Here is a 27768-nt window from a genome sequence, read left to right as displayed (position 1 = left end):
ATAGAGGAGCAAAGTTTTTGTATATAATTGAAATTGAATTAAGAAGTTAATTGTGGGGTGCCTGGGTGGCTCAGTGGGTTAAGGCCTCTACCTTCAGCTCAGGTCATGATCCCAGAGTCCTGGGGTCAAGCCCCCTGTCAGGCTCTCTGCTCAGTGGGAAGCCTGCTTCCTCCTCTCTCTCTGCTTACTTGTGATCCCTATCTGACAAATAAATGGGTAAAATCTTAAAACAAACAAACAGAAGTTAATTGTGATCCCCAGGGCATCAACTAAGAAAATAAGAAAGAAAGAAATCTAGTAAAAGAAACAGTAAAAGAATTAAAATGGAGCACTAGAAATGTTTAACACCAAAAAAAAAAAAAAGGCAATATAGAATTGGACAACAAAAAGACATAATTACATAGAGGACAAAGAGCAAAATGACAGATGTAAGCTCTACCTTATCAGAAATTCCATTAAATCTAATTGAATTAAACACAACAATGAAAAGACAAGAGACTGACATAATGGATAAAAACCCATGATCTGTGTGCTGGATCTCTAAGGGGCACTCTAGATGAAAGACACAAATAGGTTGAAATTTAAAAGATGGAAGAAGAGTTACAATATATAGTATATATATAATATACACACACAGATATATAGTATATAGCTATAAACTACAGCAAGTTGAATGGTTGTACTTATATCAGACAAATAGACTTTTTTTTTTATAGGATTTTATATATTTATTTGACAGAGAGAGAGAGAGCATGAGCAGGGGGTAGGAGCCAGGAGAGAGGTAGAAGCAGGTTCCCCAATGAGCAGGGAGAGCCCAATGCAGGACTTGATCCCAGGACCCTTGGATCATGACCTGAGCTAAAGGCAGACACTTAACCCACTGAGCCACCAATGCACCCCAAACAGACTTTTTAAGACAAAAAGTGTTACTAGAGACAAGGACATTTTATAATGGTACAAGGGTCACTCTGTACCTAACAGCTGAGCCCTAAAATACCTGAATTAAAAATTGACAGAATTGAAGAGAGAAATAGACAATTGAACAATAGTAATTGGAGACTTTAGACTTTCAATGATGAATAGAGCAATGAGGCAGAAGATAAATAACAGAACAACACTGTAAACCTTCCAGCTCTAACAGATATCTGTATAACACTCCATCCAACAGCAGAATCTATAATCTTCTCAAGTGCACGTGGATTGCTGTTCACAATAGGATATATGCTAGGCTATAAAACAAGTATCAGTGAATCTTAAAAGAAATAATACAAAGGGGCGCCTGGGTGGCTCAGTGGGTTAGGGCCTCTGCCTTCGGCTCAGGTCATGATCCCAGGGTCCTGGGATCCAGCCCCACATCGGGCTCTCTGCTCCGCAGGGAGCCGACTTCCTCCTGCCTCTCTGCCTAGTTGTGATTTCTCTCTGTCAAATAAATAAAATACTTGAAAAAAAAAATAATACAAAGTATATTCTCTAAGAAAAATGGAATAAAATTAGAAATCAGTAACAGAATAGAATTGGGGAAATTAACAAATAAATGGAAATTAAACAGTACATTCCTAAATAACTTTCAAAAGAAATCGCAAGGAGAATTAGAAAATACTTTGGGATGAATGAAAACAAAAGAGCAACCTACCAAAATTTATGGCTATAGCTAAAGCAGTATTAAGATGGAAATTTTATGGGTTTGAAAGCCCATTTTAACAAAAAAGAAAGATTTCGAATCAATAACCCAACCTTAAGAAACTAGGAAAAAAAGCAAACTAAACCCAAAGCAAGCAAAAGGAAGTAAAGATTGGAGTAGGAATAAATGAGATAGAGACTAGAAAAATAGAGAAAAATCAACAAAACCAAAAGTTAATTCTTGAGAAGATCACAAAATTGCCAGCCCTTTAGACAGACTGGAAAGAAGAAAAGACTCACTTTACTAAAATCAAGAATGAAAGCTGAGTACTACATTTGTGGCTTTGGAGTAAATACCCAGTAGTGCAATTGCTGGGTTGTAGGGTAGCTCTATTTTCAACTTTTTGAGGAACCTCCATACTGTTTCCAGAGTGGCTGCACTAGCTTGCATTCCCACCAACAGTGTAGGAGGGCTCCCCTTTCTCCACATCCTTGCCAGCATCTGTTATTTCCTGACTTGTTAATTTTAGCCATTCTGACTGGTGTGAAGGTGGTATCTCATTGTGGTTTTGATTTGTATTTCCCTGATGCCAAGTGATGCTGAGCACTTTTTCATGTGTCTGTTGGCCATTTGGATATCTTCTTTGCAGAAATGTTTGTTCATGCCCTCTGCCCATTTCTTGATTGGATTATTTGTTCCTTGGGTGTTGAGTTTGTTAAGTTCCTTATAGATTTTGGATACTAGCTCTTTACTTAATGTGTCATTTGCAAATATCTTCTCCCATTCTGTCTGTTGTCTTTTCGTTTTGTTGATTGTTTATTTTGCGGTGCAAAAGCTTTTGATCTTGATGAAATCTCAATAGTTCATTTTTGCCTTTGCTTCCCTTGCCTTTGGTGATGTGTCCAGGAAGAAGTTGAGGCTGAGGTTAAAGAGGTGCTTTGATGGATTCCTGTCTCACATTGAGGTCTTTCATTTATTTGGAGTCTGTTTTTGTGTGTGGTATAAGGAAATGGTCCAGTTTCATTTTTATTCATGTGGCTGTCCAATTTTCTCGACACCATTTGTTGAAGAGACTTTTTTCCATTGTATATTCTTTCCTGCTTTGTCAAAGATTAGTTGACCATAGAGATGAGGGTCCTTTTCTGAGTTCTGTATTCCATTCCATTAATCTGTGTGTCTGTTTTTGTGCCAATACCATACTGTCTTGATGATTATGGCTTTGTATTAAGAGCTTGAAGTCCAGAATTGTGATGCCACCAGCTTTGGTTTTTGTTTTTAACATTCCTCTGGCTATTCAGGGTCTTTTCTGGTTCCATACAAATTTTGGGATTATTTGTTCCAGCTCTGTGAAAAAAAGTTGATGCTATCTTGTTATGGATTGTGTAGATTGCTCTAGGTAGCATAGACATTTTAACAATATTTTTCTTTCAATCCATGAGCTTGGAATGTTTTGCCATTTCATTGTGTATTCCTCAATTTCTTTCATGATTATTCTATAGTATAGTTCCTTTGCCTCTTTGGCTAGGTTTATTCGTATGAATCTTATGGTTTTTGGTGCAATTGTAAGTTCCTTAATTGCACTACAGGGTATTTACCCCAAGGATACAAATGTAATCATCCAAAGGGACACTTGCACCCCAATATTTATAGCAGCAATGTCCACAATAGCAAAACTATGGCAAGAACCTAGATGTCCATTGACAGAAGAATGGATAAAGAAGATGTGGGGTGTGTGTGTGTGTGCGCGTGCACGCACGTTTGCACAGACAGTGGAATATTATACAGCCATCAAGAAAATGGAATCTTACCATTTGCTATAATGCAGATGGAACTAGAGGATATTATGCTAAGTGAAATAGTCAGTTATAGAAAGATAATTATCATATGATCTCACTGATAAGTGGAATTCTGCAGATCGAGGATCATAGGGTGAAAGAGGAAAAAATGAAACAAGAAGAAATCAGAGAGGAAGACAAGCCGTAAAAGACTATTAATCTCAGGAAACAAACTGAGGGTTGCTGGAGTAGAGAGGGAAGGGAGGCAAGTGGCTGGGTGATGGACATTGGAAGCATATGTTTTGTGGTGAGCGCTGTGTATTGTCTAAGACTGATGAATCACAGACCTGTAACCCTGAAACAAATAATACATTGTATGTTAATGAAATTTTTAAATTTCCATAAAATTTAAAAAATGAAAAGAGATATAACTATAAATCTTATAAATAAAAAAAGGATTATTAGGTAATACTGTGAACAATTATATGCAAACAAATAGGTTACCTATCTGAACTAGACAAATGCCTAGAAAGACACAACTACCAGATTGACTTAAGAAAAATACTAAAAATCTGAATAGAACTATAGCAAGTAAAGAGATTGAATTTATAACCGGAAAAATTTCTGCAAAGGAAAACCCAGATCCAGATGCCTCACTGATGAATACCACTAAAGATTTAAAGGAGAATTAGTACCAAACTAAACCAGACGGAGACCTAAGAAAACTACAGATCAGTATTCCTTATGAGTATAGACACAAGATCTTCAAGGTACTAGCAACCCAAACCCAGCAAGGTATAGAGTGGATTAGATACCACAATGAAGTGAGTTTTATTCTAGGAATGCAAAATGGGCTCAACATATATAAAGTGGCCAGTCTAATACATCAGTAATAGAAAGGGGGCAAAAACTACATGGTCATCTATTTGATAGACTCAGAAGAGAATTTGATTAAATTCAAGCCCTTTTATAAAGATAAAAATTATCAGTAAAATAGAAACAGAAAGGAATTTCCTTAGTCTCATAAAGGGCATCTCTTTTTTTTAAAAAAAGCATTTAAGGTAAACTTTTACTTTTTAGACTTTATTTTGAAAAGTAATTAGTTCATTTTCAGATGTAGACAGTTCACACTGAGAGTATTTATGTTAAAGGAATGTATGTTATTGTTCAAGTATTATCAATTTGAATAATTATTCATATTAAACTCAGTCCTAAGATGAATAAAATAAAGAGTTAAGTATGAAAATGCTTTTGTTAACAAAATACAACACAACTCTTAGCTAATGATGTGTAATTATCCCTTTGGGCAATCTTGATACCTTGGATTTACTTTGCATTTTCTTTTTTTTAATAGTGTAATTGGCACACAGTGTTGCTTTAGTTTCAGGTGTACCAACATAGTGATTCAATAACTCTTGTTATACTACCTTGGACTTATTTTGAATGCCAGTTTTTAAAGAATAGGAGAATGATTAAAAATAATGGACATGCAAACCCAAATGACGTCTGAATATTTGAATTGGCAGTGATAGTCTAATACTAGTAAGTTCATATACTCTTTCTTCAGAATAATTTTATTTTATTTAATATGGGAAAAATTTATAATATGACCTTTTAATAAAACTGGCTTTAGAAACTAAAGATTTAACTGTTGCCAACCTTCACATACACGTTCAATGGGATACACGGCATCCTTGTGCAAGTATGATCCTTTGTACTAGGATTAATAAGAAAATAAAAGACATATCTTCTTACAAGTCATTCTGAAGTAGGGGAAGATACAAATGATTAGTTGCATGTGTATGCATGGAGCTGTGTATGCGTGTGTATGCGCACACACCTATAAATACACATATGTGCATTCATATATATATTTTTAAGATTTTATTTATTTGACAGAGCGAGAGATGGTAACAGAGGGAACACAAGTTGGGGAGAGGGAGAGGAAGAAGCAGACTTCCCACGAGCAGGGAACCTGATAGGGGACTCAATCCCAGGACTCTGGGATCATGACCTGAGCTGAAGCCAGATGCTTCATAACTGAGGCACCCAGGTGCCCCTGTATATTTTTATATATGGAACATAACCTGATTTTTTTTTTTACCATTGTCAGGAAATGAAGTATTCCACATAGTCTAGATGATTAGTTAGAATTCTCTTTGTACTGGATTTGAAGGAAATAACTTGTTATTTTTGAGGGTCTGCTGTGTGTCAGGCACTGTGCTGAGAGTTTTACATTAAGTGTTTCTCTTAATCTTTCAAAAGCACTGCATTTTAGAAAAGAAGGCACTAAGGTTCAGAGTTTAAATAATTTGCCTAAAAACCCACACATTTATTAAGTCATAAAGTAGGATTTGAATGTATTGCTTGATGGTAAATCCATATTTGTTTTCTGTCATAGTACTTTTATTTCTAAAAAGCAATTATGAAGACAAATGAGCCTAAACAACAACAACAAAAAATTTTAAGTGTTTTCTAATTATCACATATTATTCCCTGTACTGTTCTACCTTAGCACCATAATTGCTGTACTGCCTTGCTTACGGATTCATCCTTGTCTCCCCAACTCCACAAACTAACATATACTCATTGCTCCCTAATTATTTGAATTAAATTAATTAAGTGGGTAGGTGGTTGATAGATCTCAGTTGTCTATATGGTGGTGTCAGGCATATATTCTTAATTAAGTTTGCAAGTTATTATTCTTCAGAAGACTAAAAACTAAACTCACATTCAGTAATTTGATAATTATCCTTTTGTTTCCAAACATTAAGCTCTATTTGGACTCTTGCTGAAATATGTTACATCAGCCAATGTATCTACAGATTGACAGGTTCTAGTGAAATGTAGATAAAGGTTGATTTGAAGTTCTTATAATCAAGTCATTTTAATAACACTTTGATGTGTAAGTAATTCAGACATTTTTGTGAATTGATAGTATATTTAGCTGATCAGATAATGCATTCTAATAAGATTGAGGTACCTGCTATTTATCAAGGCAAATAAATCCAGAAAGTAGTCTGAAAAGTAATTTTGGAGCTTGGCAAATCTAGCATGGTACTGTCTGACATGATAGCCATTAACCTCTAATTTAAATTAATTACACTAATTAAAAGTAAATAAGATTACAAATTCAGTCTGTCATTTTCTCTGGTCACAATTTAAATGCTCAGTACCACTTATGTACACACAGAAGCCATATGTAGCCAGAGGCTATCCTACCGTATCATGTATAAAACATTTCTGTCATTACAGAAAGTGTTATCAGCTAGTCCTGGTCTCAAAACCAGAGGAAAAGATTTAGGAGTTATTTAGAAATGGACAGTAGTTAATTCAGCAAATATTTGTTAAACTTCTATAGACTCTGTAACTATATAAATGTTGAAAGTCTTATGAAGGGCTCATGTAGTGGAAGTGACAATATGTAAATGACCAATACAGTTATGTGCTAAGCATTATACTGGGAGGATGTCCCAGTCGCTGTGGGCTTTATTACAGGGATAATTTAACTCTGCTTTAGAGTTCAGTATCTTGAAGGAATTAAGTAGAAGTTTTTTGTTTATAGACTGAAGTCCTCAAGCACAGAGGTTCAGCAAAGGAAAATATTAGTTAGCAGAAGTCAAGTTTGAATCAAATACCATGCTAGAGAATAGTAAGTCACGAACCAGGAAATGAGAAGGAAACTCTTAACCATCGAACACTGTATTGAGAGGAGTAGAGTAGGCTAAAGGGTCAGTATGAGAAAATATGGAGAGGTAGGCAGGTCCCAGACCAGTTCAGGAGAGATCTCTTAAACATTGTGTTCTGGATATATTATCTCACTAATGTGTAAATTGATCAACTTCTAGGCTGGGGCAAATCTTTAAAGTGACAGATCTATACTATTAATAATAATACTAAGAGCTACATACATGGTGCCTACAATAACAGTAACTAACATGTTCAGATAGTGCTTACTGTATGCCATTAACTGTCTTAAACACTTGACATATGTTCGTTCACTTAGTCATCAAAACAACCCCATTAGTATTGAGTTACTTGAAAGCCTTCAGTCATGGATTGAGAAATTACATTGCTAAGGTATCTTAACTATTATTCAAGGGTACAAAGCCCAAAAGATTTTCCCTTTTATTATTACTCTCAACCTCATTAAATTGGCACCCTCGAGTAAGTATGAAGCAGCAGTTGGTTTAAAAAAAAAAAAATCAGGGAAAGGATTAGGCATTACAGAGAATTTTGCTCTTGTACTCTCTGTAATCAGAGGGTTGCCGTTTCGTGCTGAATTGTGTTTTCCTCAATCCACCCCGAAATTCATATGTTCTAACCCCCAGTACTTCAGGGTATTACTGTATTTGGAAATAGCAGCTTTAAAGAGGTAATTAAGCTAGAATGAGACTATTAGAACAGGCCTTCATCCAGTAGAATTCTCCCTTTTGCCAGTATTCTTCTAATAAGAGGATATTAAGACAAATAACACCTAGAGGGGAGACAGTGTAAAAACACAGGAAGAATGTAGCCATCCGCAAGCCAAGGAGAGAGCCTTCAGAAGAAATCAACTCTGTCAACACCTTGATCTTGAACTTCTAGCCTCTAGAACTATGAAAGAACAATTCTTGGTTTAATCATCACCCCCCTGCCCATGACCTCCCTTTGTTATGGCAAACTAAGATGATAGCCAAGATTATACATTCATAAATATTGGAAAGTGTGAGTACATGTTTTTGACCTTTGGGTTGATTTTTTTTGCTCTGCCTTCTAAACCCTCTACTGGGTTTCAGAAATAGAAATGTGAGGTATGTCATTCTCAGACCTGACTTGTACAATGAAGACTGCAAGTTGGGTGTCCTTTGGGGTGGAGAGTTGAAGATTAAACTACATCTGCAAGGTTGATTCCATACATAAACATTTTTCTCTTTATTTTTTTTCAGTGATTATATTTGGTTTTGTTGATTATTTCTTATGAAAATATAGGTGAACATTTTTAGAAATTAAATACATCCTTAAACATTTTATATTGGAGATATATATATATTTTTAAGGTTTTATTTATTTATTCATGAGAGACAGAGAGAGAGGAAGTCAGAGGCAGAGGCAGAAGCAGGCTCTCCAGAACAGGGAGCCAGACGCAGGACCTGATCCCAGGACCCCAGGGTTATGACCTGAGCCAAGGCAGACGCTTAACCATCTCAGCCACTCGGGTGCCCTGAGTATATATATATTTTTCAAAATAAACAATTTAAACTGCTAGAGTTTTAGAGAAACAAACCTTAAAAGTACTTCTTAAATTCAGAAAGTTAAATGTTTGTTAACTTCACAGAACAAATCACTTATAACACCTTGGGTGTTATAAGTTTCCCTTTTTTTCCTTTAGCAATTACAGAATATTATCACCAACCTTATTTATTTTATTTTTTTTATGTTAGCTCTACAGCTAACATGTGTTTTGAACTCATGACCCTGAGATCATGAGTTGCATGCTCTACTGCCAGAGCCAACCAGGCACCCCACCAACCTTCTATTTTTTACTGAATCCTTTAGGTTTTAAAGTAGTGATACTTTATGGAAAATAAATAATAGCATGGTTTTCCTGATGGAAATCCCAGATTCCTCACTCTCTCCAGACAGACCTAACTATCTATACAGTATTTTGAAAAGTTCCCAGGATGATGTTGAGTTGTCTTTCCTTCCATCTAGTGCACATTATTTCATCTAACACACTTTGTGCTGTGGAGCAGGCTATTTTTCCTATTTTCAATTTACATGTAAAGAATTTAAACTGATAGCAGTTAGGTAAAATTGAAACAGATGATGATGGAGTTACGTATACATATCTTTGAAATGCAAAAGAATGTTTTCAAAGTTATATTAAGCAATGAAATGATTAGTAACAGTTGAAAATTAAGATAGTAAAATATAGGGGCACCTGGATGGCTTAGTCGTTAGACGTTTGCCTTCAGCTCAGGTCATAGTTTCAGGGTCCTGTGATCGAGCCCCACATCCGGCTCTCTGCTCGGTGGAGAGCCTGCTTCTCGCTCTCTCTTTCTGCTTGTGTTCCCTCTCTCACTGTGTCTCTCTGTCAAATAAATAAATAAAATCTTTTAAAAAACATATAGTAAAATATAATTTATACCTAGTTGTTTTAACTTTTAAAATAGCACTAAGGGTACCTGGTGGCTCAGTGGGTTAAGTGGCTGACTTTTGATTTTGGCTTAGGTCATGATCTCAGGGTGGCAAGATCAAACCCCTGCATCAGGCTCCAGGCTTAGTGGGGAGTTTGCTTGATTCTCTCCCTCTTCCTCTGCTCCTATCCTGCACTCACTTGCTCTCTCTCAAAAAATAAGTATTTAAAAATAAATAAATAAAAACATCACTCATTTATTATTGTTTCTTTTAGAATATATGCAGATGTTATTAGTGTTTATTCCTGATATTTAAATTAAGTTTATTTGTATAGACAAAGCATAAATAAATGAATTTTTGCACTTTTATTCATTACTTCAGATCCCAAGGTGGTACCCAAGTGCTACATTTTTTATTATAACTGCTCATTTGAATTTGCCTCACTGTGTTTAATTGATAGAAATTGAATAAATAACTGAGAGTTTACTGTACAGTTGGTTGAATGTTTTTGTAAAATGAAGTAACTTTTTCAGTAATATTAATAATCACTTCTTACTTTTTAAAAATAAACCTGGATTGGACTAAATGATATCTCAGGTCTCCAGTTCCAACTTTTCCTGAGATGTGTGCTGTTTTTTTAGAGGTGTTCATATCAGACTTGCAACTCTCTAGTGTCTGTGGCCCTTCATCCTTCTCTTTCTTTTTTCATGCCAGAGATGTCTTTTCTGCTATTCTGTTTTTTTTTTTTTAATGTATTTCCCTCCCTAAGTAAATAATTTTATATTGGATCCTTTATAATTTTACTGCTCTTCTATAACTTCTTCCCCAAAATATTCTATCTTTTTTTATTATCGAGGAATTTAGGGAACATGAAATTTTTATTATGTTCTTATAGATTTTTATGGTCTTCATTCATTAATATACTAGGCACATTTAGACCTTTAATCAATGACATTTTCATATCTCTTGTGTTATGTTTTAATGTAATATTTTTGTAGAAATAGTCCCATGTATCATCATAGCTTACTTATGAGAATAATTTTTTAAAATACACATGGTGTGGGGCGCTTGGGTGGCTCAGTGGGTTAAAGCCTCTGCCTTCAGCTCAGGTCATGATCCCAGGGTCCTGGGATCAAGCCCCGCATCGGGCTCTCTGTTCAAAAGGGAGCCTGCTTCCTCCTCTCTCTCTACCTGCCTCTTTGCCTACTTGTGATCTCTGTCTGTCAAATAAATAAATTTAAAAAGTCTTAAGAAAATAAAAATAAAATACACATGGTGTACGACATTATCTTCAGTCTTTGTCAATAAATCTGCCCTGTGGATTAGGTATCTCAGCCAAAACATGTTTTAAGCATATGTTTCTTATTTAAGAAGCCATGTAAATAGTAGTAGTGCTGATTATTTAAGTTGAGAATATTCTTAAAATGGTCACTACTATATATGTCTCTGTTCACAATACTGGAAATTGACCTTTGGTGGATATTCAAATAATTGCTTTTATCAACTATCCATTCAGCCACTGTTGACACTGTTAAACCAGGCATTAGAAGTTCCCAGCGTTTGCACTAAAGGATGTTAAAGGAAAACTGGCTGGCTGATATATTGTATCAGTAGAGTCTTGAACATGGCATCAGATCTATTATTAGGGATATAATACAAGGTGAGAGAAACTGATTAGAGAAGAGAAACATGTTTGAGTGTATTTTGCAACAATATAATGAACCTGTCAGGACTAAACTCTGATTTCTTAAAAGGATTAGGGATTGAAGGACGGGCAGTGCATTTGAGATAAGTATAAACCTAAGAGTATAAATCACTATTTTCTATGAAATTTAAAGATCTTGAAGAATTTCATTGTTAAAGCCCAATAAAGTACTAGGTAATCATTTTATGGTACTGCATTTATAACTTTTGGCCTCAAATATATCCCTTTGCAAATCGAGCCATCAATTATATTAATCACAAAATGATGGATAATTTACCAGGTTTCCTCACCTGTCACACTTCTGAGAGTTACTTTATAAGATTTCTATGGTCACTAGTTACATGATCTGTGTTAAAAAGCTGTTCTGTTAAGATTATGCTATTTTGTGTGTGGCTATATTTTATCTCAGTTGGAATAGCTGTCATTCATAGTTCTTCTCCTTATTATTGTACTATTGTCTGTAATAAGATTATGGAAAATTTACACTGTGTTTTTGCAGATGAATATAAAATGATGTGGGAATCCACATAGTTTGAAGATATATAAATTCTACATTTTGAAGCTGGGCAAATCTTGATTAGGTGCCAGAAACCTATGAGTGTGCTTAGAATTCAGGCATGCACCTTTGTTACAGAGTAGCTCTGGTTTGATGTGTGATGTTGGCAACAATGAAGTGATTTTCTAAGGTGCCTGTGTGTGAATTTCTCCTAATCACCCCACATTTTTTTAAGACTTAAAAATAATTTTCTTGGGGTGCCTGGGTGGCTTAGTGGGTTAAAGCCTCTGCCTTTAGCTCAAGGCATGATCCTAGGATCCTGGGATCGAGCCCTGCTTCGGGCTCTCTGCTCAGTGGGGAGCCTGCTTCCTCCTCTCGCTCTCTCTGCCTGCTTGTGATCTCTGTCCGTCAAATGAATTAAATAATTAATTAATTAAAATTAAGAAAAATAATTTTCTTAATTGCTGTTACTCAGTGGCATGACTTGAATCCTATAACTTTCTTGCTCTGCACATGAAGGCAAGTATTTTTGTCCATTTTGTTTACTACTCTATACCCATTACCTAAAACAGAGCCTCACCTGTAATAAGACCTCAACAAATATTTGTGAAATGAATGAATAAACTCCCAGTGCTCACTGCTTATCTATTTAATTCATTTAATGGAAGTTTATTGAAAACCTATTATGAGCCAAGCTCTAGGGTATAGCATTTTGTAAGACAAGATGTTGGCTTTTAGGGGGCTTTTGTTCTAGTGGAATAGAAACTGCTCAGTAAACCACAAACCAAATTACTGCACAAAATAATTTCAAATAGTGACAAGTGCTAGGTAAAAAGTAAAATAGATTGATATGGTAGAAAGTATGTGAACATACCCTAGAATTTGCTGGTCAGGGAGGGTTTCTCTGAAAAGATGACATTTGAGATAATGGAATAATAAGGAGCTAGTCCCCTAAATAAAACCCATGTAGAGAGATAAGTTTCCTAGATTTTATAAAATGCATTTTAAATCCATCTACCTGCATAAAATCTCCCAAGGTTCAAGAATCTTCTTGGGGGGAAAAAAATTACCTAGCTGGAAAAGGTTACTGACTACTTTGTTTTCTTGAATTTTTTTCTCTTGATTATCCTTTGCTGTGATTTCTTTTAAAAACTATTTGTTCATCCTCCAGCATTTCTTGTATTATGATTCATTATTTCTGTTCTTACTTTTGTTTCCTTTTTTGTTTTTTTTAATTTTCTTTGAGTTAACCCTGCCTTTTCACATTTACTTGGACACATACTAATTTTCAGTCTTTTCTGTTGTAAGTATTTAAAGGTCTGAGTTTTTTGGGCAATATTATATTCCAGAGTTTTAACGTACAATGTTTTGGTTATACTTCACTGCTGTTTTTTGTTTTTTGTTATGATTCCCTAACCTACAAATTACTGAAGCTCTTTAAATTTTGCAAATATATTTTTATATTACTGATTCTGATTTAACTGAGATTTGTAAGACTTGATTTATGATGTTCTCAGTAATAGGCCATTCTTTCCATTTTCATGTCAATTGCATATATGCTTCAAAACAGTATGTATATTTTCTAATTATTAGGTGCAGTATTCTTTACATGGCTATTAAACCAAGATTATTGGTGGTGGTGTTAAGACCTTCCATATCCTTGATGATTACTGTCTACTTGTTCTGAGAAATAGACCATCAAAATAATAGGTTTGGCATTTTCTCTCTGTAACTTTTTTTTTTTAAAGATTTTATTTGTTCATTTGAGAGAGAGACAGAGAGACCATGAACAGGAGTGGGGGAAGGACAGAGGAAGAGGAAGAAGCATACTCCTCACTAAGTGGATAGCTGGACATGGGGCTTGAGCCCAGAACCCCACAATCACAACCTTAGCCACCCAGGCACCCCTATCTGTAACTTTGTTTTTTTAGATTTTATTTATTTATTTGACAGAGCGAGACACAGTGAGAGAGGGAACACAGGCAAAGGGAGTGGGAGAGGGAAGCAGGCTTCCCACTGAGCAGAGAGCCTGAGGCGGGCTGGGGTCATGGCCCAGGGCCCTGGGATCATGACCTTAGCCGAAGGCAGATGCTTAATGACTGAGCCTCCCAGGTGCCCCTCTCTGTAACCTTTTAAAATCAATTTTATTTTCTCTCTTTTTAATATGCAAGCTTAGTCTATTTATATTTATTTTATTAATATATTTGTATTATTTCTAACAATTTTTTTTGTGTTTTCCATTACCCCTACTTCTTACCTACTTCCCTTGAAGTGAGGGTCTTTCAATCTTTGCCTGAAATATTAGCCGAGGAGGTGAAAGATTTCTACCCTAAAAACTATAAAACATTGGTGTAAGAAATTTAAGATGACACAAATAAATGGAACGGTATCCCATGTTCATGGATGGGAAGAAGTAATGTTATTAACATATCCATACTACCTAAAGCCATCCTAAGATTCAGTGCAGTCTCTATCAAAATTCCTATGGCATTTTTTACAGAAGTAGAAAAACTCCAGAAGTGTATATAGAACCACAGAAGAACCCCGAATATCCAAAACAATCCTGAAAAAGAATAAAAGTGGGAGGCATCACCACTTCCTGATTTCAAGCTGTATTATAAAGCTATAATAATCAAAACAGTATGGTTCTGCACAAAAACAGAGACTTAGACCAATGGAAGATAATGGAGAGCCCAGAAACAAACCAATGCATGTATGGTCAGCTAACATTTGACAAGGGAGACAAGAGCACTCAATGCAAAAAGACAGTCTCTTCAATAAATGGTGCTGGGAAAATTGGATATTCACATGTAAAAGAATGAAATTAGACCCCCTGACCTTAAACACCACTCAAAAAAATTAACTGGTAATGGATTAAAGAAGAGAAACTACATAGAAATTGTTCCCTTCTGTGTTGATATTTATAGTAATGGAAAAAATGAAAGCTACCTAAATTCCTTATATTAAGAAAATGGTTAAGTAGTTTATGGTATGGTCATTTGTTGAAGTATTTTGAGTGATTAGTAGCATAGAAAAGTCTTTTTAAAAATATTAAACTTTGAAAGATACCGAATTGGAGATTTTATATATAATGTAAAATCTCCAATATATATTATTATAATATATATATGCCCCTTAAAATATATATAAATATATTATATTATATAAATATATATTTATATATTATATATACTTTGCTGTGTATATATAAGTATATATAATATATATAATATACTTCACTTATATGTATAAATATATATTATATATAATATATGTAATATATAAATAAGTACAATATATAGATATAATATATAAAAAATAATATATATGTAAATGTATATAAGTAATATTATTTATATTTTTTAAGGGGCAAAATTAAGCCTATACATAGGGAACAAGACTAAGAAATTTATTAAAAATTAACAGAATTTATTATAGTATAGAAGGACTTCGGATTTTTTTTCCAGTCTTCTGATTTTTAGATGTCATAAAATTAGAATGTATAATCTATATAATGAAAACTACTTAAAAGGGATTAGAGACGCCTGGGTGGCTCAGTTTTTTGGACGACTGCCTTTGGCTCAGGTCATGATCCCGGAGTCCCGGGATCGGGTCCTGTGTCGGGCTCCCAGCTCCACGGGGAGTCTGCTTCTCCCTCTGACCTTCTCCTCACTCATGCTCTCTCTCACTGTCTCTTCCTCAAATAAATAAATAAAATCTTAAAAAAAAAAAAAAAAGGTGGGATTAATTTAACATATTCCCAGATATAATTTGAAATGTCCTACTAATTCAGGTATGCTCATCTCAAGCTCTTCTTATCAATTTATACTTAATCTTAAAAAAATGAAATACTTAGCAACTAATGAACTAAGCATAAATCTGCCAAATATTGTTTGACTCCCTCTTTGTTTCAGAGTGAAGTTTATTAACTTTCCAATAAAAGTGTGCTGCTGTATTTTTTTTATTCCCTTCCTTTTTTTGCTTAAGTCTGACCTCCAGGAAAGTGAAGTAATACTTTTTTAACAAATGTGTAAACTGTAATCCCATTTTCCTTCCCATTAAGGTTAAATAGCTCACATATTCTAGAAATATTTAGTATTTTGTTATACTGATGTTCCCTATTTTGATTATTGTTTCTTCTGTTATTTTTCTTTTGTTTGTTTGTTTTAATATTTCTTTCTCTAATTTTAAGGTCATTCTGGTACAAGTTAACCCAGGGGAAGCATTTACAATAAGAAGAGAAGATGGACAGTTTCAGTGCATTACAGGTAAGAATGGTAATTTGTTATCCTTTGAGATGACAAAAATTTATGGTACATAAAAGTTTACACACTTTTGGTTTCTTCCTTTCTTTCTCATGACTTCTGCCACACCAATGCAGAGACTCTGAATTCCTTATGACTTAGTCTAGTAGCATCCTTGTTAGTCTCTTTTCCCTGGTTTCTTGATTAATCATACATTCCCCATCTCAAAAATCTTCAGTGAATTCAGTTCAGTCTCCTCTGTCTTTTAAGAATATTATTGCTTCTTGGGGCACCTGGTGGCTCAGTGGGTTAAAACCTCTGCCTTCGGCTCAGGACATGATCTCAGGGTCCAGGGATCCAGCCCCGCATTGGGCTCTCTGCTCGGTAGGGAGCCTGCTTCCCCCTCTTTCTCTCTGCCTACCTGTGTGTGATCTCTGTGAAATAAATGAATAAAATCTTTTTTTAAAAAAAAAGAAAATTATTGCATCTTTCTTGTCTTGCTTTCACTTTTCCTTTAATATCGTGTCCCTTTATCTTGCTAAGTTGGCTTATTCATTATCTTCTAGAATCTTTTTTGTACTTTCTGTACTATTCTTATCTGTAATCTGTCCTTACCTCTGCCATCCCCAGCCTATCCAAATCCTACCAAGGCTTCAAGACTGAGTTCAGATCTTATCTGTAAAAAAGTTTTTGTAAAGTCACTAGCCATCCCCCCCACACGGCAGTTATGATGAACAAAAATGTTTCCAGGTATTACCGTATATATCCCTGGGGGAAAAAGCTCCCACAGTTGAGAACCACCACCCTATGTAAAGAGAAGAGCAGTAAAAAGATAATCACTGACTTTCCTATTAGAGAACCTGGATTCAAATCCCAACTCTGCCATTTAACCTCTAAGAGGTACATTTCTCATCAGTAAAATTCCCTTTCTTGTGAATAATATCACACCTCTTAGGATTGTAAGGGTTAACTAACATGCATGTAAGGCACTCTAAACCACATCTAGTACATACAAGGCATTCAGTAAATGGTATAAGGGATGTTGCGGTGTTGTTTAATAGAAAGTGACTGATCTCTTGTGAAACCCTTAACTAATTATTGTGTCATTCATTTAACAAGTAACTACATACTTCCTTATAATATTTGTTCCAGTTATATCTTTTAAGCCATTTAAATTTTGTGTGTTTAACTTGAAATATTTATTCAGTTTCTCCAACTAAGTCCTAAACACTTTGAGGGCAAATACCATTTCTTACATTTCTTTGTATTCCCTTCAGTATTTGGCCTTCTACATATTGGATGCCTAACTAGTTATTGTTTTAATTTGAAAGGAGCATGATAAGTAGGTTGACCAGGTGCTTTCTCATCCAAACTGATACTTCTGAGAGTGTAGGAGGACCCTGGCAACTATTACAAAACAACTTATCAGCCAAGATTGTCCCAGGTAAACCAAAATTTATGGTACCCCTTCATCTTACTGGCACAATCTAATCTATTTTATCAAAGAAGAAAGACTTTACTCTTTCCAGAGAAGTAATTAGCTCAGTAATTAAAATTAAGATTTTTAGCCTGCTACCCAAATCTTTCATGCCTTCTATTCTCTAAGTCAACTTAAATCTGTGTATCAGTTAGGGTAACTTCACACACAAATATTATGAGCTTAAAAGAAACCAGGTAGTATAATTTATATCAATGTGATGAACTTTGCCTGTCCTTACTTGTCAATTAGGCTTTTATAAATTAATTCCATTTTCATATTGGATAACGCTTAGAATGTACGTTTCTAATAGAGCACACATCTTCGGTTTATTTATATATTACTTAAAATTGTTTTTAAAAAAATGTTTATGATAGAAGCCTTTTAACTAGTATAAAATTGGTCTTCTCAAATACATGTGCAAATGAAGATCCTCATTACTGCTATAGTGTGACTTAAAATACAAAAAACATTAATTGCAGTTGGATAACCAGACTTTGAATTTTAAATAATTTCTATTTTAAAAGTTAATTTGTGAGAGACTATGGACTCTTGAGAAACAAACAAGGTTTTGGAAGGAGGGGGTGGAGGTTAGGTGAGCCTGGTGGTGGGTATTAAGGAGGGCACGTTTGCATGGAGCATGGGTGTGGTGCATAAACAATGAATCTTGGAACACTGAAAAAATAAATAAAAGTTAATTTGTAACTGTAATTTGTGAATCTCCTCCCTTATAAAATAGAGTAATCTGATTTTTATGTGGTAATAACCCCTTCAGTCAGGATTTTTTAAAAAGACTATTTAATTTATAATGTGCCAGTAGTACTAACAATTTCTTAATAGTAGGAACTGACTACCATGTGAAGATATTTTTAGGCAGGGACACATTTCTCTGCTTCTGTAGGAAAAGGGAGACTCCTTTTTTTGAATGACAGAGTAGAAGAGTGGAGACGTTTTAAAATTACTAGGCCGAGTTTTTAAAAACACAGGATAGGATAAGGAGAACCTGAAAAAAAGTAAAAAGCCCTCTCCTTTTTGTTTTTTGTTTTTGTTTTTGTTTTTAACTAAAAGACAGGATGAAGGTAGAAGGAGTAGTAGTAAACAAGGGACTGGGGTAAAGTTTTTATTAAGACCGGTGTGCCCTTACTCCAAGCAAGAGAAGACAGGATGAGAAAAGACTAATGACTTTCCGAGTTCATCTTCTTTTCTTCCCCTTTGCTATCACTAGTTTCTGTTATGTGGCAGACATCTTCCTGAACTAGTTCTAGAGTTAAGTAAAAGTTAAGGAGAAATAGAAGCAGAGGCAACAGATAACAAAGAGAAAGTCTTAAGGGAGGAAAATCATATGCCAGTGAAGCTCAGAGTAAAATAGGATCCTTGGCTCTAAGGCTATCAAGTTAGGAAAACTTTTCTCTTCACAGCCACTAGACCAATAAAGAAAACCTCAGTAGTAAAACCTGAAAACTGAGATAAATCCAGTGTAAATTAGTAAACATTTGCATTAAAGACTGTTCTTTTTTAAAGTATTTTTATTATCTGTCAAGAATTTATAAAACAGGGACGACTGGGTGGCTCAGTTGGTTAAGCAGCTGCCTTCGGCTCAGGTCATGATCCCAGCATCCTGGGATCGAGTCCCACATCGGGATCCTTGCTCGGCGGGGAGCCTGCTTCTCCCTCTGCCTCTGCCTGCCATTCTGTCTGCCTGTGCTCGCTCTCTCCCCTCTCTCTCTCTGATAAATAAATAAAATCTTTAAAAAAAGAATTTTTTTAGTCAGCTACAACTACTAGGTTAACAAATCACAGGGAACTTTAGAGATCTAGATAATTAATCCCCTTATTTTATTGGAAGTCATAATTTGTGAGTTATAGCTAGTTATGGGCGGAGCTCGATATAATACTTTTTCTACTACAGCATACATACTGGAGAGAAATTGTTAAATGCTTTTCTCCTTGAATTTACTAAGTTTCTCCTAAGGTATACTCTGCCAGCTGTTGGAAATTCAAAGAAAACTAAGATACTATTCCTGCTGTTCAAGAACACAAAGTAGTAGGGAAGAAAGGAGGAAAATTAACAATTGTATTACAGTATAAAAAGAACAAGAGGCATGCACAGGGTGTTGTGGAAGCATAGGAGGATTACTGTGATGCAGAGTGATAGAAAGAAAATCTGTCAAGGAGAAATTGATTTGTGACCTGGCTTTAAGGACAATAGCAAATAATCAAAAGGATCTCAAAGAAGCATTTTAGACAGGAAACATATACAAAAGCAACAGAAGGAAAGAATAGCTTGACTTTTTTGAATAACTGCAAAGAGATCAGAAGTTCTTAAAAAGTTGTATAAAAGGGATATAGATGTAGATGAATCTGAAAATGTAGACATATCTTGAAATGGCTTGACTGCCATATGAAGAACTTTAACTTTATTGCAAAGGTGAGGAAGAGCCATCGAAGGAGATTCTGTTGGAGAGTTAACATCTAGTTCACAGTTTGGAATGATTGGCGATGTCTTTATGATGTACTATATGCTGACTAACTGAACATAATAAAAAAATTTAAAAAATGAGAAGATTGGCAGTGTCTTCCTTCCAATAAAATGGAACAGATATTCTTCTAAATGCAGTACTGAGCTTCTCTCTCTTCCTTTCACCCCTAAAAAAGAAAAAAGAAGGAAATAAATGGTCAGGAGCCAGAAACAGGACTCTTCAATATTTGTTTTTCAAAATGTGTTTCATATGTATAGTGAAAAGATTATACTTTGTTCATTGGATTTGATCATTTTTTATTGTTCCTTGACATTTATTCTGAGTCTTATCCAGGGTCTAATGTCTTGTCTTTCTTTTACTCTTTATGTTATATCATGTCCTTTTAGATCCTACACCACTCTTAAATATCTAAAAGTGTAGTTTCCTGCCTTTTACAGCTTTCCAGTTGCCATTCTCCTCATTGGTTAGGTTTATTTATACTGTTTGATTCTGACCCATATGTCATTTTTGCCATTCTTAGCCATTATTGCTTTCAGTACAAATACATTATTTCTTTTGAAATCAGAGTATAATCTTGAATCTTTTTTCTTTTGAAAGGTATTTTGACACTGTTTTAGCAATTTGATGTTTTTATGTTTTCTTCATGAAGTGCTTTAATAGCATTTCAACAGATTGTTTTGTATGATGATAGATATTATGAAAATTAATTCATCCTTGCCTGGTAATTATATATTGGATAGTAAAAATGTATTGAATGCCTAAATTTTCAGGTTTAGTATTAATAAATCTCTGTAATATGTGCTAAAGACTGCTCTTCTTAGTTTGTTTGGTTTTTTTTGTGGAGAAGTATGAAGAATAGAGAATTAGGCAAGGTTTCCGAATTTGGTTTACTGGGAAGCATACTTCATAGAGAATATATAGTAAACTCTTTGAAGATCCCTATTTTATAGCTGGCTTTTAATGGTGGTAAATGGTATCTATCCATCAGACATCATCTATTCTATGAATTGTTTGCAGAAAAGGCCTTTTTTTTTTTTTTTCTTCCAGTTTCTCTCCTCATCTACTTCTGGATGCCAATACAGAAATAAATGAGGACAGAAATTATGTTTTACATATGTTTGTAGCTCTGGTGCTTTGCATAGCACTCTGCACATAGAGAGTAATTAAGTGGAATGAGGAAGAGAAAAAAACTAATGTTTCTTGGCGATTTTCTACATGTCAAGCAAATGGAATATATATTGACAAACACTTTGCTCTAAAAACACCCCTTCCTGAAAGACAGGTATGGCTCACTTTTTTTTCTTTCATGATTCCTCAAAAAGAATAAATAGGACTAGAGATTAAATAGGACTAGAGATTAAGAACTTTTTAATTAAATGTCTAGTGGTTTTGCACTGTTACGGAACTTCTACTTTGGTGTTATTCCATGCTACTGTATGCTAAAGAATTACAAAAAAAGCAAAAAGAATATACAGACCAGCTGTGCCTAAATAGTTTTTATATGACTTACCCTCTTCAAATTATATACTTTAGGAAGATAAGCAGTGATATTGATGATTCTTTAATTTCATTAACCTAATAGAAGAGTAGTTAAGCACATGGTACTTGCATTTGAGTTCTAGCTCTATCATGTATTCTTCTATCAGTCAGGTTATAGTAAGCAATTAGTGATTATTTTTACGTCCTGTCTTACATTTGTTTGTTGTAAATATGGGTTGGGTGCGTGTTTGTGTGTGTGTATATCCATCATGTAGAATTTGGAACATAATTAATCATAGAGATTATTATTAAGTTATGCCTTTTTGGACATGGTTTATATCTGTGTAGTGATAGAACCCAAGACCTGCATCAGACATATAACCCCTAATTATGCTGATCATGAATTACCTAGATGTACATTTTAATGATATATTTTGCAACATTGCTTTCACAGTTACATTTCAACAACAGTGAAGACCTTATGTTCTTCATCCATTCATTCATTCAGTATTCAGTAAAAGAAGTATGTAAGCTGGAGCTATTTCCTAGAACTTATTTGACAGACTTTCTTATATATCTTCTATATCTTATCTGTCATTATGATGAAATGAAATTTGGTTACTGGCCCATTGCCAGTCTAAAGCTTTGTCTTATGTTGTATTGTCTAGGGCTCTCTTTGACTGACCTTCCTTCCTTTTTTTTAGAAGTCCTTTTTTTAAGATTTTATTTATTAGAGAGAGAACAAGCAGGGGGAGGGGCAGAGGGAGAGGAAGAAGCAGACTCCCCACCAAGCAGGGAGCCTGACTCAGGGCTCCACTCCGAGACCCCGGGATCATGACCTGGGCCAAAGATGGATGCTTAATTCACTGAGCCACTGAGGTAATCCTGTCTTTCTTTAATCAATAGTTTTGACAGAGTAAATGGCATGTTTATAAGATTTTCAGGTGTCAGAAAGTTACCAAGAACAACTAATAACAATAAATATCAAGCTCAAGAGATCAGAATATATTGAAACGATAGGTCAAAACCAATAGGATAAAATGTAATAGGAATAAATACAAAGTTTTACATTTGGACTCTTTTGAAATTTGGCTGCACCAGCAATGTGCAGATGTGTATTAGTCAGAGTTCCTCGTGGCAATGGAGTCAGAAAAACCAGATATTCCTGACTCTGGTTCTGGGGCAGAGAAAGTACAAGAAGACTTAGACTGCAAAAACAAAAATGTAAGTTCAAAATAGCATTGAATTCACCTTGACATTTTTTCTACACATAGGAATCAGATCATAAGAAGCAGAAATGCTAAATGGTAAAATGGTCAGATTCCCGGCATTATCTTTGGATGGCATATTACTCTGGTTAGATGGTATCCTTTTAACATATTTGAAAGAAGTATTGACAGAGATTGAACCTGGGAGGGAAATAGGATAGCATAGAGTCAAGAAATTATTCTTGTAAAAGACTATTAATACTTGAAGAACGTTTAACCTAGAAGAGAGCTGCGACTTGAAGACATTGTTCTTCAACCCTTTAGAGGGCAAAATTTAGACTAACATGTAAGAGTTGCAGGGAAGCAAATTTTGACAGGGAACTGTTGAACAATATGGCTCTATAAAAATGGAGTCATTACTTTATTATACCTGAGTCCCATCACTGTATGTGCTCATGCACTGGTTGAGTGGCATTATGAAAGTGTTGCACAGAAAAGATTGATTAGTTAAACTCCAATATGTATTCTAACTAAAGATTTGTTGATTCCAAAATTACTTGTTAATCAAACTGAGATCGCTTTTGTTTATTCTGGGAATGAGTACACTTGGCGGAGAGTCTTCAATTTAACAATTATATCTGTGCATGAGCATATTTCATAGTGGTTGAGCTAATGAATGGTCATTGCTCAGAACAGACCTATGAACAAGATCGCAACTAGTTAATTTATTAATCCTCATTCCTAATGAAATAAACACTTGAAAAAGATACTTTAACTAACCTTAATTTTATAGGGACAGGAACAATGATGCTGTCTTTGTCTCGGTACATAAAACCTTACTTAACTCAAGTGTTCAGGGATTATTAGTTTTCTTCTATTTGGTTTCCTTAATAGAAATTGTCTCTTCTTCATTTCTGATGCTCTGTACTAAAATAATGCCTTTAAGTTATTAGGCATGCTGTCAATATTTATTGAAATTAACTGTTAAAATATTTTTAAGTATATTGGTATACTTGTTTGCCTTCCAACCTACTATATACTAAAAATATACTTTAATACTTAGGTATGTATGATTACTAGTTCATATTGAACTGGTCTTCAATATGAATACCAGTTAAGATTGTAGGGTAACATAGACATCTTAACTTAAATATGTAAATAGTGAATCAAAGATAATGCTGGGAATCTGATCATTTTTACCATCCTGGATTTCTGCTTATCATGATCTGATTCTATGTGTAGAAAAAGTGTCAAGGTGAATTCAATTTTGTTGAAAAGTATTAACCTTTACTTTCTCGTATCTCACCTTACATAGGGAAGCCAGTAACGTAACAGCCTCAGAGTGTGTTGATTTGGAGCCCCTTCACCAACTAGAGTTAGTATATCACACCAGGCTCCTCCTCCAAGTCCACCTGTTTTCCTTTTTGCTTCCAAGTGGCTGTGAGCTTCTCAGCAGTTACTGATGTTTTCTCACCATGTTGTTGCTGGTGTTGCTTTCCATTCTGCATGGGAAACTCCAGTGGGGATTTATTTGACTCTTGTTTCTTTTACTATCACCTCATTCAAGAAATGATTAGCACTGTTGCCCCTGGGGCAGTTATTATTGACACTTTTGTTACCCTTTTTCTTCTCGTCATGTTGCTGCTGTTCATCACTGCTTTTCCGTTTTCACCCTGTCTCCTTATGCCCCTCATTCTGACTCTTCCTGCCATTATGGGGGGTTTTGAAGTTAAGGTAAGGTTAGTCTGAAACAGTAAGTACCACTTTGTCCTCCTCTGTGTGTTCTGGAATCATGGTAAGCATAACCAAGTATCTATCTTCCTTGCAGTTAGTCTTCTCTTTCATATTTGTGTCTCCTTTACAAAGCATTTTTTAGCAAGTCTCCTGAACTGATTCAGATGATTTTTGAGGTCTTTAATAAATATAGTATTTTATTAAATACGTATAAGCCCTGTATCCTGTTCATCCCAACTCTGTTACCTAAGAGTCAGTTCTCTGCCCTCTAAAAGTTGGAGTGCCTGGCCTTGTTCTTCATGTTCTTGTCTGAATCCCTTATGTCTATCAGATCTAATCAAAGCCCAAGGACCATCTCTCAGGATGGGCTTTGGGCTTTGTGGGGGAGGAAAGAGAAAGATGGAGTTGTCCTGCAAATAGGAGTCCTAGTTGATCTGCTGTGATATCCTAGAATCCCCAAGACATGTGTATATACTGTATCTCAGCCCCCATGACTCGTTAGATATGTCAGGCATATGATATTTAAAAATAACTCTGCATTTTATTAGAAGTTAAATGTCTATTGTTTTAGATATTGTGGTACAGTTACTATAATTAGCATCATGGAATACTGTTCCTATAACTTTTCGTCCCCAAGTCACAATAACAGAACTTCAAAGAAATAACAAGGTATGTGAATCAATTAATGGTGCATTGTAAAAGGCAGAGGTCTGGGAGTAAATGAACCTGAGTTCTAGGAACATTGGGGTGGGAGTTAAAGGAAAACAGATTTAGCTCAGTATGAGGAAGAACTTTGTAATAAATAGAACTATCAAAAAGGCTCAGGAGTGATGAGTTCCCATCCATCTTTGTAGCTGGTAATGCATATGCTGGCTCTTCACTTGATGATGCTATTAGAGAGGAGGTTTAATTTCTATTGAATGGATGGAGTTGATGCCTTTTAAGGTTCTTCCCAGGTTTGAAATTTTATGATTCTGTAGATTTGCATGGATCACTTAAATTCTGATCATTATTTTGCACATATGGGAAATAAGGGTGGGCAAGTGCAAAATTTTTTTTTTTGAAAAGTGCAAATTTGATGTAATAAATTTCCATCAGCTTCAAGTTTTTAGGTATTTTTAACTCTGCTATTATGCCATATTTTAAATATATTTTGATAATAGGGAGATCAGTAGCCTAAGAGGTTTTTTGTTTTTTGTTTTTTAATAAGACCACTGATTATCTTTGGCCCACTGACTTTCCATCAAAACAGATCTGACTGAACTTAACCAAGTTCTTTAGGTTCTATGTAAATTATAAATAACTCAAGTAAAAACCGTATGTAGTAGATTCTTTCTATTTTAATATTTTATTTATTTGTTTATGAAAGAGATCTCACAGAGGGAGGGGAACAGGGAGAAGTAGACTCCCTGATGAGCAGGAGCCCGATGTGGGGCTAGATTTCAGGACCCTGAGACCATGACCTTAGCCACCCAAGCGACCCCCCATGTGTAGTAGATTCTTGTTCCTATATGAGTAGGCATTATTTTACAGTACACCAGACTAAACCATGGAAAAGTTAAGTCTTTTCTGTATTACTTAGAAAATCTTAGCCACCAGGGTGCTTGGGTGGCTCAGTGGGTTAAGCCTCTGCCTTCGCCCAGGTCTTGATCCCAGAGTCCTGGGATCAAGCTCCGCATTAGACTCTTTGCTCAGCGGGGAGCCTGCTTCCCTCTCTCTCTCTGCCTGCCTCTCTGCCTACTTGTGGTCTCTTGTCTGTCAAATAAATAAATAAAATCTTTTTTAAAATTTTTTTAAAAATATCTTAACCATCTTTAGAAAATGCTTTAAAGCATAGGTGACTATTTTTCATATTGGTGGAAAATCATATTATTATGTTAAAGACTTTGCCCTTTATAATTCCTCCCCCAGGATGAAAAAACATCAGTTCTAGTAGAGAGGCTTAAAATACTAGTTTTGAAACATTAATGAGTCTTGTTTGTGAAAATGAATCATGACAGATCATCCATTCATAAATTCAGCCCATTTTAGGTTAAGTGAATGACTATGACTCATCCTGCATACATTGTGTAATAGTCCCAGGTTGTCCCTAAAACCTATTAAGTGCTATTTTTTGAGAGAAACCTTATTATATATGAATTAGTTAAGAGAAAATTGCAACATAAAAATATAGGCAAATTCAGTTGTCCTCAGTTGTTTATGTTCCTAATGAATAAAATATCACTGTTATAGTTATTCTTCTGGAAGTAGAAAATCTAAACCAGATTAGTGAGTTCTGTTAAAATAAGTGACAAAATCTTGATTAAAAATGTTTTAATGAGTAATGACAAAAGGAAGTTAAGACCTGGAAATAAAAATAGCTTGTATTAACTTTTTGGTAAGTGTTTATAAACCTGTTGCATTCCGGTATTTTTTGTATTGGTTAGTGACTAAACTGGACCTGTCAGGATCTATGCCTTCTCTGAACTGGTCTCACAAAATGGTATTTTTTAAATATACAGAAATATGGATGTAAAATGTTCATTTTGGGTGTAGTTCTCTTCTTCAGGTGACCCTGGTTTTCCATTTAGGAAAGAAGCCACTTATTAAAGGTAGGTTATGAGGTGGAAAATGAAGATGATTAAAAAAAAAAAAAGATGGAAAGTATAGAAAGTATATAGATAGATAGATAGATAGATAGAAAGATTAGACAATTTTAAAGGCAAGAACAAAAAATGAATGCTTGAGTCAGAAGTAGAAGAGCTAAAGGATCAAGTGGATTTTAAATTCTTCAGAACAACATATCTAGAACAGTTTCTGTTTAAAAACAGTTTGATTTTTAAATCTACCTTTTAATATATAAATGGTTGTAAGGTCAGTATGTCTAAGTAAAAGAAAATGGTAACCTGTTTTCATGAGGGAGAGGTTATTGGTTTTTAAAATTAAATGACCATCTAGGTAATAGAAAATTAGATATACTTTCTATAGAAGAGAAATTTTGCTGTCTTAATTTCTCAAATACTTGCTTCTCCCTAGATCATAATATGATTGGATTTTTATTAGAATCAAATTTTCATTTAGAGGAGAGGGGGAGCTGGAGTATGGGTTAGCCCGGTGATGGGTGTTAAGGAGGGCACATATTGCATGGAGCACTAGATGTTATACGCAAACAATGAATCATGGAGTACTACATCCATAACATGATAAGAAAAATTTTCGGGGAGGAGTCAAGATGGCGGAAAAGTAGCAAGCTGAGACTACTTCAGCTAGCCGGAGATCAGCTAGATAGCTTATCTAAAGATTGCAAACACCTGAAAATCCATCGGCAGATCGAAGAGAAGAAGAACAGCAATTCTGGAAACAGAAAATCAACCACTTTCTGAAAGGTAGGACCGGCGGAGAAGTGAATCCAAAGCGACGGGAAGATAGACCCCGGGGGGAGGGGCCGGG

The 27768-nt window shown here is 35.0% G+C and overlaps 1 protein-coding gene across 3 annotated transcripts in view; it reads left to right on the top strand.

Moving 5' to 3' along the window:
- Positions 1-27768, top strand: part of FNDC3A (fibronectin type III domain containing 3A) — a 178523-nt gene that overhangs the window by 41003 nt on the left and 109752 nt on the right. For all 3 annotated transcript variants that reach the window (XM_059378318.1, XM_059378317.1, XM_059378319.1), the window contains exon 3: positions 15910-15985. In XM_059378318.1, the coding sequence (XP_059234301.1) occupies positions 15910-15985 (76 nt within the window). The remainder of the gene's footprint in view (positions 1-15909; positions 15986-27768) is intronic.

Source organism: Mustela nigripes, chromosome 15 (assembly GCF_022355385.1).
Source record: "Mustela nigripes isolate SB6536 chromosome 15, MUSNIG.SB6536, whole genome shotgun sequence".
Classification (NCBI taxonomy): Eukaryota; Metazoa; Chordata; class Mammalia; order Carnivora; family Mustelidae; genus Mustela; species Mustela nigripes.
This window is presented reverse-complemented; position numbering and strand designations above follow the sequence as displayed.